The following is a 12,500-nucleotide window of genomic DNA, read 5'->3' on the forward strand; positions in this document are numbered from 1 at the left end:
TTCTTTCGCTTGACTCTGAGATTCCAGGGATAGCCAGAACACACTTTGCAAACAATGCTAAAAGGGGGTACTTAAGCTCATTTGGACTTCCACCAATCTAATGGGTTACTTTCTGGAGCAATACATGGCTCAGCTTTAAATCTACACAGCTCTTCTTCAATTTGTTGCTGGAGTGAGCACCCTGACCCTGGCACTACAGAGGTAAAAAATACATCACCAAAAAGCTCTGACATGGCAGTGTTCTTGCGTGGAGGGGAGTCAGGGGCTTTTAACTCCTCTGGTTTGTCTTGAACAGAAAACTCAGCTGATTCAGGAAACTGGTAAGCTAGGCAATACAGGCAGGCTAGGCAGCTGAGGAAGGCTTTCAGTTACTACAGAAGGGTTTGTGTCCCTTCTCTCAACAGACTCATTAACAACTGGTTCAGCCTTGACCTATAAATGATTGTATGAATAAAAAATATCTTCCTTTCATAATTATTTATTTAATGATTTGAGAGGTGCTTGAATAAATGATAATAAAATATATACTTCACTACAAGGATATTGGAATGATAGAATTTATGGTATAAATACCTGAAGTAGATGGGTGTCAACAGCTTTTCTAACTTTCTCAACATTCACTGCTAGTTCAGCAAACACACGAGTTCGCTCTTCGCCAGTGATGTAGGATAGAGAGTGAAACCTTGGATCAATTGCTGAGGCCAGGAAGAGAAATATTCCGAGCTCACGATCCTCATACCTGGACAGCAAATCACTATGAATAGCCTTCTTGACATCTCTTATAAGTACACAATCATCTGGGTCTGGAGATGTAACTTTCAAGAAAGTGTTCTTTAGAGGTAAAATCAGAGACACAGTTGGGTTGGTTGCATCGCACAAAACAGTAGTGATTGTTTTTAGTGGTTTCAGGGTTTCAATAGCCCTTTCAATGTTGTTTACATCTTCTTCTGATAAAGTGTACACATCCTTTATTTCTTTTCTCACTTCTTTTGTCATAAGAGTGGCCATAACATCAGGTTCCAGAAGTGCAAATCTTTGCATATCATGAGTGCTATTCCATCTTGTACTCACATCTATGATAAGTTTATTTTGGCCCTTCAATTTTCAACAAAGCAAGCCTCTCTTTTAAGACATGAGAGGCTTTGGGACTTCGATTAAAGTACGACACTACTCTTCTCACACGGCCAACTAGCTGATTCAGTTTAGGGACCTCTAAACCACGTTTTGTTGCTAAATTTATTGTGTGTGCAAAGCATCCACATGGGGCTGCAGCCCACTTAGTTTTACACCCAGTGTTATATTGCTAGCAATGGCAGTCACAACGCAATTCACACCATGTTGACGTTTTGTGTTCCACCTTGTAGCTGTGTCATTGAGGGCTTCCCCTAAAGCCTCTCCTGTGTGTGCGCATGGCAAGGTTGTAGTCTCCAACACTTTTTTTCAAGCTTCCAGTCTTGAGAAATGTAATGGGCAGTGGTAGTTATGTATTATTAGCGGGGGCGGGGGCGGGGCCGCAAATGGTATATAAAGATGGAAGTACGTGCGTGAAGTCACTTTATATCGGAGCTCCAGAACTTGAAGCAGTTTAGACGAACCAGATTTTGACTGACTTGGGGAGGAGGCTGTAGTACTTGAACACGCTTTAGTCGATGCACTCGATGGATGATATCGTTGGGAATGAAATGACATGTTGGTCGTTGAGCCAGTGTATTGTGACAAATTACGATTTCTTTAACAACGTTCCTTACCCCTTGGGCATCGTAAAGTACTTTAAATCCAAAGTCTTTTCACACCTTTGATTTAAACGAGGACGCTGCTGGTTGTAACTCAACAGAGGAAGACATTTTGGTGAACGACCGCGTGTTTTTGCTGTGGGCGCGTAAGACTGTGTCTGCTGACAACTTATTGGAACTATGGATGCGTTCATGCCGCCATCTTGAAAAATACGTGATCGAGAGCATGCGAAGCGATACTAAGCAAGGACGAAGCCCTGTGGTCAAAAAAAGGCTTGTACTAGGGTGAGAAGTCATTAACCTGATTGAAACAGTAATTTCTGAATGTTGGTAAAGTAATTTCTGATTTTTGATGAGGAACATTTTGTTTTGCGATACAGCGATATCCCATTCAAATATCGATATTCGTATCGGTACAAAAAATATCGCGGTTCACCGGTGCACCGGTGTATCGCTGCAGCCCCACTTGGAAGACAAGAGTGTGAGTGGGATATTGATAGACAAACAATTGTACAGTTGTGTTCTTGGTCAGGTACTGTAATTAAAATGTGCTACTAATACATTATTTCTAATTCTATGGGAACATGTAATATAGCACCACTGCTGATGTGCCGTGTAGACCCCTATTTTTTAAACCTTGCAGACTCGACCAACACGTCAACTCATAGAGAGATATTATCGACAAAATCACCTGTTCTATGGAAATTTCATGCATCTGTAACCTCACTCACCTTCCACACTCAATTGCACATGATCAAGTTTTGTGACAGGCATATAACCTTCATCTTTGTAAAGCTGGCAATTATAAACTCCATCATCTGAACTTTTTATGCCACTGATGGTAAATGTGGCCTGATCAGAGGAGGCATTACCAACAAAGAGTCCACTAACACGTTGGCTGTAAGCGGGTGGAGCTTGAACTGATATTCCTCCAGTAGGATCGAGAACTACTAAGTTGGTTCCACTTGGATTGTTAAGTCCCCAAGTAACGGATTTAACTCCACCAGAAAAGCTCCATGTGAATGTAACATTAGATCCAATTGCACCAAAAATACTTTTGCCATTGTACGGTGATGTGAACATCAGTTTACTGTAAACTTTGATGGAAAAAAAAATAATGAGATAAGTGCGAAATTTTAACTAAATATACACATTGTAATAAAAATCTGAAAATAAGAAGAGCTGTACACAGTTTTTCAAAGGTTTAACCACTTACTGTAAATGAGGTTAAAAGCACCTAGAGTTAAAATTATAATCACATAATTACTATTTAGAATTGTAATGAGCTAGCACAAAATAAATATTAATGTATGTAGTATTCGTGGATAATGTTTCTGATAAGCATATTTTGGTAATCGTCCACGTGACTTAGATTAGGTTTCGTATGTGGCATACTTTATATTTCCTAAAGAGTCACAAATTGTTCGTGCATATGTTACGACACCATTCGAATAAAATAAAGGAATGTTAAATTGGCGACGAGGATGAGCACCACATGCACAACGCAAGCAAGTTGTACCGCGAGTTTACCTCCTTCCCCAGCTCTCCTCCAACATCCCGCTTTGCCGCCCTTTTCCTTGAAGGACTCGTCAACTCTTTCTTGGACAGCGTTGGTCGAGGTGGGTCAAGTCAGTAATGTTCTTGCCTCGGGTATCACTGATTCCACGCAAAAGTGATGTACTTGCAACATTTCCGGACACGGGTGAGGGTGAGACTACAGGGCCTCAACACTCAACCGCTTACTTCGAGCCTAAGAAGAATGTGCCTTTCGAGAGACATATCCTCATTCTGCCTCTCAGCTACGTGATGAACCTCTCGACGCTTTGCAGCCCGTTTGCGACAGTTGGTAAAGAGTTAGTTACTACGAGGAGAAAGAGCAAACGCAATGATCAGGGATCAGCTAGTGGACATGTGCTATTCACGGAACCTTCGACGTAAATGTATTCGGGAGACAGACCTCACTCTGAAAAAGTATTAAACCAGAATGCTGCGCAAATGACATCTGTTTGACACCTGCTGATATGCTGATTTCTCTATAAGAAGGAGTAACTCACAGCCTAAATTTATTACAGTGAGGAACTACAAGGATCTGGGTAATGAAAAGCTCCAAAGGAACTTAGAAGGAAGCTCCATGGCATATTGTGTCTGCTGTAGAGGATGTTGAGGACAGTGGTTACTTATGGGAAACCATGTTTAAAGACATTATCGAGTCCAACATCAAACGAAGTAATGTGAAGGTCAGACACAAGTCACTTCCCTGGGTCAACACCGAAATTAGAAAGGCTATCAATGAAAGGTATAAGTGTTTAAAAGCTGCCCAAGGTAAACCCCATGATAGTCCCTAGTGGGATATATACAGGGCTAAAAGAAATGCTGTTAGTAGTATGCTCAGGAAAGCTGAGGCCTCTTACTGGATTGGGTTATTTGAAGAATCTTCCTCACCTCAAGATTTCTGGAAAATATCCAATCGTATACTTGGTAAGATTAAAGGTGCTAAAATTGGTCGCCTACAAGACTGTAATAACACTATTATTACAGATGACAGGCAGAAAGCAAATTTACTGGAATCTGGATCTGGAATCTGCACCAACTGTGGAATACCGAGGTCCTTGAGGCGTATGCACTTACCAGGCCCTATTCCATACGCTCTCCAGACGGTCAGGCTTCCGTTGTTGTATACAATGTTGGAAATCAAACTCACTCCCGCAATCTTTATATTCAAGGACGGTGCTGGGTCTTGCGCTGGGATGTATGAAACGTCAACTCCAGGAACACCTCCCGATGACTGGATAGGGTCTACCATTTCCTTGGCGGTCTCGATGTTAGACCCTTGATTAAGGTGGATTTTCATGTGTGACTTAATTGAAGCCGCCTTCCTATCACACGGGCCTTTACCGCTCTGTGCGTCTGAAAAGTCACTCCACTAGCACAGCCTGTAAAGCTGGCCCCCACTATCGTAGCTCCGCAGTGGTAACAGCCGGCATTGTCCTGTCTGTAAAAGACAGTTTTCAGATGAGGCAGCTGCGACTTTAACTTTCCAATAACATCCTTCATAATGGAAAGCACCGCACAGCTGTCTTGGATGCAGGTCTGCTAAACATGCACAAATGTCATCATCTCCAATTCGTAGTTTTCCGCTCGTCGAGTAGCTACAGTAATGTGCCAAGACATACTCCGCTTCGCAAACCAATCACTTTGGCTTTCTCTAAACTTTCTTGGCAAGAACTTCATGGCCCAGTCCTGAACCAGGAGTACGGAATTTTCATCGAGAGCATCAATCACCTCTATTCGGGCTTCATCCTGATTCACAAAGCGAAGAAGGTGAGCTTTCCAAGCCCAGTTGTTTTGCTTAGATTGCCCTTCTATGATGTTAACCTATTCTGCCACGTCACTTGAGACGTTGCTATCAGTCATCTTTTCGATTGAGTCATTTATTTCATCAAGAACTGAAGAAAGTAGATAACAGCGATCACAGGTTTCCACCTTCCACGTTCTTGCCATTTTGAAGCTCGCCCCAGTGCTCGCTTAAAGACGGAAGGAATCCAGGTGATGAGCCCTTTCGAAGCTCTACCTCAAAAACGAGCAAAGTGCCCCTTACCGGTCTTTCCAACGGCATTTTTCGTTAGCCATAGGTTGAACAAAGTAAAATTCCGTGCACTATCGCCAGCTTTATTAAAAAGAAGCGTGCTTACTTGTTGACTTTTGTCATGCGCACAGTTCATTTGCCTAAATATTCATATTCGTCAGCATGTTACAGTTAAAATGAGCACGGTAACTTCCACTCCACAAATCCATGCATGTTATGTTCAGTTCTTTTTTTAATACTAGGGAATTACCTTAACCGGTTCTGCGCAATTGAAGTATTAACATTAAACAAAAATGCAACTCGACTATTTTTAACCTAACGATCACCTCAACTGGTTCTGCGCACCGTTTTATTTCACTAGGCTATTTTTACATTTCTCCTAAATTGAAACTGCGTAGGAACGACAAATCGCATTAAGCTAAAGTGAAAGTCTGCAAGAGAGAGCTTTTTCCACTAGAGCCAATTAAGCAAATAAAACCATTGCTGCTTGAATCATAAACAAAATCCTCTCCTGCTCGTTCACCAGAGAATCTTGGGAACGTGACTCAAAGACATTTTTGGTATCTTTGACTGGCACAATCGCTACCTTCAGCTTGTTAATTGTGAAGTCTAGTGTTATTGCTATTTTTCTTATATACACAGACTAAAGTTATTTTGAAGTTTACCTTAAAGTCGCCCTTTAGATAACGCTTTGCGGACTTAAGCCGCTTCTTTTGTTTCCTTGCCCAAGTCATTCCCATAAATGAATCGCCCAATCTAGTTACTACGTCATGGAGATCGTCGAAGGTTTGACTACCAGCACAACTTATATAATCTAGACCCTGTAGAGACTTCCTCACAGTGGCAGAACAGACATTGAGAATTCTCAAGAGTGTACTTCGGCTCAGTGTTGTGAAGCCACTTTCACTTGAATAAGCCAAGTACTGCTTGACAATGGACTCTGGCACCATCATACGAATAACATTAGGCACTGTGATGACTTCCTTTGTTGACAGTTTTATTGATTTCTGCCCGAAGGGAAGATCCTGAATGACATGGGTTCTCGTTATATAGTCCAAGAAATGATCAAGTTGAGTTTGGGATACCGCCATTCGTGTCTGGGATGACTGCAGTGATAGTGCTACACCTCTACCCTCGACCAGGATATGCTTCCTTGCTTCACTGAATTGATACCTCGTCAGATTGGGAATCCATTTCTTAAGTGTCTTGAATGAAACCTTGTCTGCCATTATAGACAATATTTGTCTCCTGGTTTGCCAGTTACTCGCATTCCTGTAGCACTCAGCCAACACCTCCATAAGCACTTCATCTACAGGCTCACGCTCGTTACCACTAGGGTTTTCATCGGAAGATTTGGATGCAACAAGTGATTTCCAAAGCTGTCCACTCTGATTTGGTGCTACTTCTTCTAGTACAGCATCAACTGCTTGATTTGCTTTGCGTAAGTGACGACGCCTTGTTCGTTCACTAGCCTCCTCCCATTGCGTCGTTAAAGGAAATCGCACCGAACTTATGTTTCGGGTTTCTAGAAAGGTGTTTAGCATTTCAAGTGGTTTACACTCCCGTTTGTCATGTTCACTTGCCTCGTTTGGCGAGTAGATACTTGTTGCTGGAGTCTGTAGTCCAAGGTAGGGTAAGGACGATGGTGTGCTTTCTGCCACTTGACCTACTGTGTCACTTGTTTGATCCTGCAGACGAATTGATGGATTGATTGATTAGACTGTTGACCCACATTATAAAAAGACATGTTAGTCTTGTAGATTAAGTACAGATAATAATATGAATCAAGTGATCAATCAACCAAAAAAGCAGAATGCATTAATTCAATCCTCTTTTCATATTAATGAAAGATACAATTCGCTCTGCATATCATATACTTTATATAAGCACTTGGCATGTGAAAATTGGAGGTATCATAAAGTGATAAGTCTTCGAGAGTGAGAGTTGTTTTGATTATAATACAGATTAGCTTGTGTTGAAATTATAAAATGAGCGGGGGAGGTCGGGGCACCCTGCGAACAGAGCCTCCTTTTGCCTTCTTGATCGAGAAGGAGACAAGGAAGGTCTGCCTAAATCTCGTCAAACCTTTGAAGTCACCACAGCCCAAACTTCTGGACTAATCAGTCTTGTTTTCTCTTGTAAAACTTTTTTTTCGAGTGCGAGCACCTGTTTTTTGATAAACTGATCGTCATAACTGAGCCCGCTGTTGCAAGCGCACGGCCCTTAGGCCTGGATTCGAAACTAAATCCTAGCAACATTCCGCGCATGCTCAACAAAGATCTTAGTTGATTCTTGCAGAGTCTTTCTTGAGTACTGCTGGCAGGATGAGGAAGAGGTTGAAAGTGCCGCTATTTGCTTACGCAATCGACAATAGTTTCCATGTATTCTGTAAATGCAAAAAAGAACCTTGTTCCCATCAGGGTCCATCTTTGCGAGGGATTGGGAACGAGGCTGCTCAACCCCTTTCCTAGGAAAAAGTGACTTGGAGACAGTTACTAGTAAGCCTGTGTGCCAAATGCATAAAGGGGTGGAAGGGAAGAGAGATACTTAACAACCCTCGCTTCCTTTTTTTCCCTGACTTCAACACAACTTTCGACGTCTCTCATGTATCTACATTGTTCCGTCTGTGTGACAATAATTTGTAGGTCAAGAAAGATTATTCTACCAAAGACATCTCTGCCATTTGAAATGTTACTCCGCAATCGTCAAATGCAACTTCTGCAGTTTCTGTGTCAGGTTTCCAGTTCCCAGCCAACATTTTTCTGCAGTTAGGGCATACCCCTAAGAGATTACAAATATCATTATGCACGCTATTTTAATTAGGATTGCACATTCAAGTAAAAAAAAAAAAAAAACGATCTCTTGAATATTATTTTTTGACATTGCCCGAAGTTTAAAACCGAACAGGTGTAATGACGCCTTTTTTAAAAAAAATCAGTGAAAATTAATTCTTCAGATACAATGAAATTATTTTTATTTATTTCTTTCAAATTCTTTTCCTTTGTAAAGACGTTTTTTTTTTTTAAGTAACTTTTTTTGAAGAAGTACATTAGCGTTAGTTCCTTTATTTTTTATAGTTACAAAAGGGATACAAACCTGACCCAACAGGAAGAAACATCCCACTCTGTTGTAGCACTGTTTGTGAACCTGCTTTGCTTAGACCTCTATCCGCTTTTTGCTTTTTGCTCACTTCCTTACTATGACCTGATAATATTGATGGTATTCTGCATTTGTCCGGAACTCGGCGTGTCCATCCAGTACCCAGAGATGCTCGATGAGCTGGACATATGGTCATTTGGTCAATATTTCGTGGAGAGGAAAAGATGGATGCCCTCGCCAGAATAAGCTCAATTTTATGCCATGAAACGCAAACATTGCTCTATGCCCGTTAATATCTCGCTGACAACTAAGTAGAGGAATGCATCCCGCTGCTTTGTTTCTGTCTCTCCTATCATGACCACAGTGGCCTCCCACAATCGATACAAGCAAACAATCACTTTCCATGATAGTTTTTCGACGGATTGCAACTAACTGGTTTTAAATTCTCTTAACTTTCATATTTAAACAGGTGTCAAAAACTGATGACGTCGTAAAATTAAATCAAGTACGGTAAACAGCTTGCGGATAACTTTTCGAAACCTTTCAGTTGTAATGAAAAAAAAATATTACAAACATTTAATAAACTTATATACAATTTTGTATCTTTTGTTCCTTAACAGTCTATTAATCCTATCACCCAGATTGAATTATTTTTCCGTCTGAAGCAATGTTATAACCACTGGTCCCTTATCTGTTTATCTCCTCCTTAATTAGTTTGGGAAGTCTGTGTTTATCCTTCAGGTGCCAATGTCACACAACTCTTTTGATCACGTTTTAAGACCAAAGGTATATCGGCAGCCCGAAAGTTTGCTATCAAAATTGCAGTTTTTGTGAAACCTAAAATATTTCAGTGGCAATGGATGTGAAATTTCGATCGACTGAAAAGAAAGGACTGCAATACTGTGAATATAATAGTTCTGTCTGGGGTTACTTTCAAGCAACAGGATTCTCGACTTGGGGACTGACAATCAGCAGAAAACAAGATGTAAGTTAACCAGAACGGGAAAAGCATCAAGGTAAAAAAATGTTCAGTACAGATTTCTTAAATACAAGTGGAATTGTGAGTTAACTTTCTAGTGGAGGCGTAAAGCTTTCGTGACTTGTCGCGCAATAACAAAGCGACGATCCCGCGATCATTGCAAAGTCTCATATTTCAAGCGAAATTAATTCAACTTTAGAAGGTTCGTGTGAAGTACAAATGAAATTACCCAAGCCAGTTCTTACATATGTTTTAGCACAATGTTTAAATAGCTTATAGCTTGAGTTTCAGGTAAAACCAAGGTGTAGCACATGCCTATAATTTAAAACGCAACTTACAGCCTAAATCTAAACTTCGGTCAGTTGAAAAAGTATCCAAACTAAAATAAAATTGTTTATCTTCCAGATTATCGCTAAGATAAGAAATCACCACCAAACTAGCAGTAAAACCCTTTACAAATTGATTTAGTAGTGTATATTTTACCGCGCCTTCTTCCTTTTGGCTTGCGAGCGAACTTTTGACAAGGCCTCATTTTGCCTCAATTTTTGATTGTTTTCAAGTCACCGACCTCGAAAACTGATTTTGTCGATTTTCTCCTAATCGAAGCGGTCCTTTCAAAAACAAACTACACCACGTTTAGTTACTTGCTAACACCTTACTATGGACAAGATATGAGCGAAAACAATTTTTTGACTGTGGCCGCGAAATTTCGGTTTTGCTCGATTTTTACAGACAGTTGCTCTTTTAAGAGCAAAGGTGGCCCTTTAAAAAGGGCCACCTTTAACCGACAGGCATCGCGTGCAGTGGAACAATTTTCATTCAAGGTGGGCCTTTAATGACCAACCCCACTGGAAACAGCGAATTTCGTTTTTTTGGAAACCCTCTATGTTCCCCGAGGCGAAGCCGAGTAAAAGTTACTGAAATAGTTTTTGTTTTGCTACGTAGGCACCGGTAATACAAGTAGCACTATTATAACTGACGACTCATTGAGAATGAGACGCAGATGAGGCGACGTTTCCCTTTACAATTTTGAATAAGATAGTTTTCTGTCGTTCGTCTCGCGATGCAGCTCCCTCTGATGAAGATCTCACTGCTTGTTGTTACGCTTCCTCAGGCGATGAGGTAGATCTCAATTGGCGCATTTTGATCCACACCGCAATATCAACAAAGGATTTCCAGCAGCACCTCAAGATCGGGAATTAATCCGAGACGAGAGCTAATACATTGGAATATGAAAAGAGTTTGTTTATATCAGTTTCACCACAAACCGTAATAAAACCACAAAGAAAAGCAACGTTCGAGACGTATCTGCAAAATAATCAGTGATGGTAACTTCAAGTTTTAAGTTGGCAAAGTGAAGTGGAGTGGCTAGTTTTTCAACTTATATGCGATCATCGGGCGAATCATCCTTGGTTCGAGCGAATCGCGGTAGGCTTTCGAGTGACTCGACCGTAAATCGTCCAAGGAAAGAGGAGCAGTGATTTTAACTCCACACAGGATCCATAGAGCCTTCGTCGTTTTCATGAGCAAACTTGCAGCCACTTGAACGGCAGAAAGAAGTACGAGGAAAGCGCACTGCCTGTTCATGTTACTACGTATGTCGATTTCGTCAGAGATTTCGGAAGGTTTGTTAAGCATTAAGGAAGTTAAATTTCATCATGCTAATCGCCTTGATGCCAGGCCCTCAAGTCTAAAATAAGATATGAATCTCTAAAATTTAGTCCTTCCTTTTGAGGGGAATTTCAGCGAGATTGGCAAATGTTTGGGCTCCTTTTATCCGTTTTTTTTTCCTGCGGAAGCAACTGGAATGATTTTAACGACAGAATACCAGGAGCTTGATCAGATCATGGCCTAGAAGTCTCATATTCAGTCACATTGGGCGACCTAAAAATGTTTCCTTAATAATTGCGAGTACTTATTTCCATTGCTTCTCCACTGATCGAGAATACTGTTCCGAGTAAGTTTCATGAGGTTTTAAGCTGATTTTGATAAGGTGAACGATATCTACAAATACTTTTGGTAGGGTTTTGTAGCAAACGAACACTCTGATTCTATGATAATTGCCAATATTCCCTTAGCGCCACGTGTGTCTCCTTCTGTCCCGCACTGTTTTGACTTCCTTTAAATTGGTATACAGCCGATTTTAGAAGTATCTTTGGTCTTTGGTCTTTGTCTTCTTAGCAATGTATTAAGCCTTGCGTTATTAAGACCCTACCTAAAAGTTTAATTTTTGTCATCTTTCGCTATCTATTGTCGCTAATTCAATCCAAGGTCCGGAAAGTGAACGTAAGCTCTAACTTTAAACAGGTTGTTTACGCCGGTGAAATGTAACCCATTCTAAGCATATCATTGACACCTAAATAACTTTCATTAAAATGAATTGAAATAAAACTGCAGATCCTCAAAGTGCCTAATGGCAAAGCATACCCGTAAATAATTTGAAGCCCCTTCCACTGCCATCATGCTAATCATGATTGCAGGACGCAAATTCAGTTTTAAATTTTACTTTGATAGCCCACCTGATACTTGAACAGCAGAAAGAAGCATATAGAAAACACACTGTCTGGTCATCTTACTTGCAAACCTGTTTCATCAAAGATTCAACGATACAGACTACCAACTAACTGATGCAGATTACCGAGGCTTCATCATAACAAAAGCGAAACATGATTCATACCTCCCCTCAAGCCCTGCAAGACTGTCAGTTTGACCTTTCTATTGGCGTCACGCAATTAAATAATTGCTGCTGGAAATTACTCGGAATTATGCAGAAGATTACAACGATTGAATTGATAACGGATCAGTTTGTTTCATTGATTCACAATTGGTAATACGGTACAGGAAATGAACATTTGGAACTCAAAATGAAATTCTCAATTGGTTTAAAATTTGCGGAAACGTGAAACTAGAGTCAGTGAAGGAAGATGAAACTGACTACGATTAATTTGTTCGCTACCTGCATGGAATTTTCGTTTAACCTTCTCGAGAGAGAAGGTGCGGTTTTGAGTTTGAGGGCAGACTGGTGACTAAATACTGTAGGTCTGTAGGCTTGGGGATTAATTAACCGCCAGAAAATATAATCCTCGTTACTGGGTTGCCGCAA

At 40.7% G+C, this 12,500-nt stretch overlaps 1 protein-coding gene across 1 annotated transcript in view; it reads right to left on the minus strand.

Moving 5' to 3' along the window:
* LOC138029810 (vascular cell adhesion protein 1-like) overlaps nucleotides 1-2,601 on the minus strand; it is a 44,936-nt gene extending 42,335 nt beyond the window's left edge. Inside the window, exon 1 of the mRNA XM_068877632.1 lies at nucleotides 2,465-2,601. Within this exon, the coding sequence (XP_068733733.1) occupies nucleotides 2,465-2,507 (43 nt within the window). The 5' untranslated portion in view covers nucleotides 2,508-2,601. The remainder of the gene's footprint in view (nucleotides 1-2,464) is intronic.
* Between the last annotated feature and the right edge of the window lie 9,899 nt (nucleotides 2,602-12,500).

The sequence above is a fragment of the Montipora capricornis genome, chromosome 13, assembly GCF_036669925.1.
Source record: "Montipora capricornis isolate CH-2021 chromosome 13, ASM3666992v2, whole genome shotgun sequence".
NCBI classification, from domain to species: Eukaryota; Metazoa; Cnidaria; class Anthozoa; order Scleractinia; family Acroporidae; genus Montipora; species Montipora capricornis.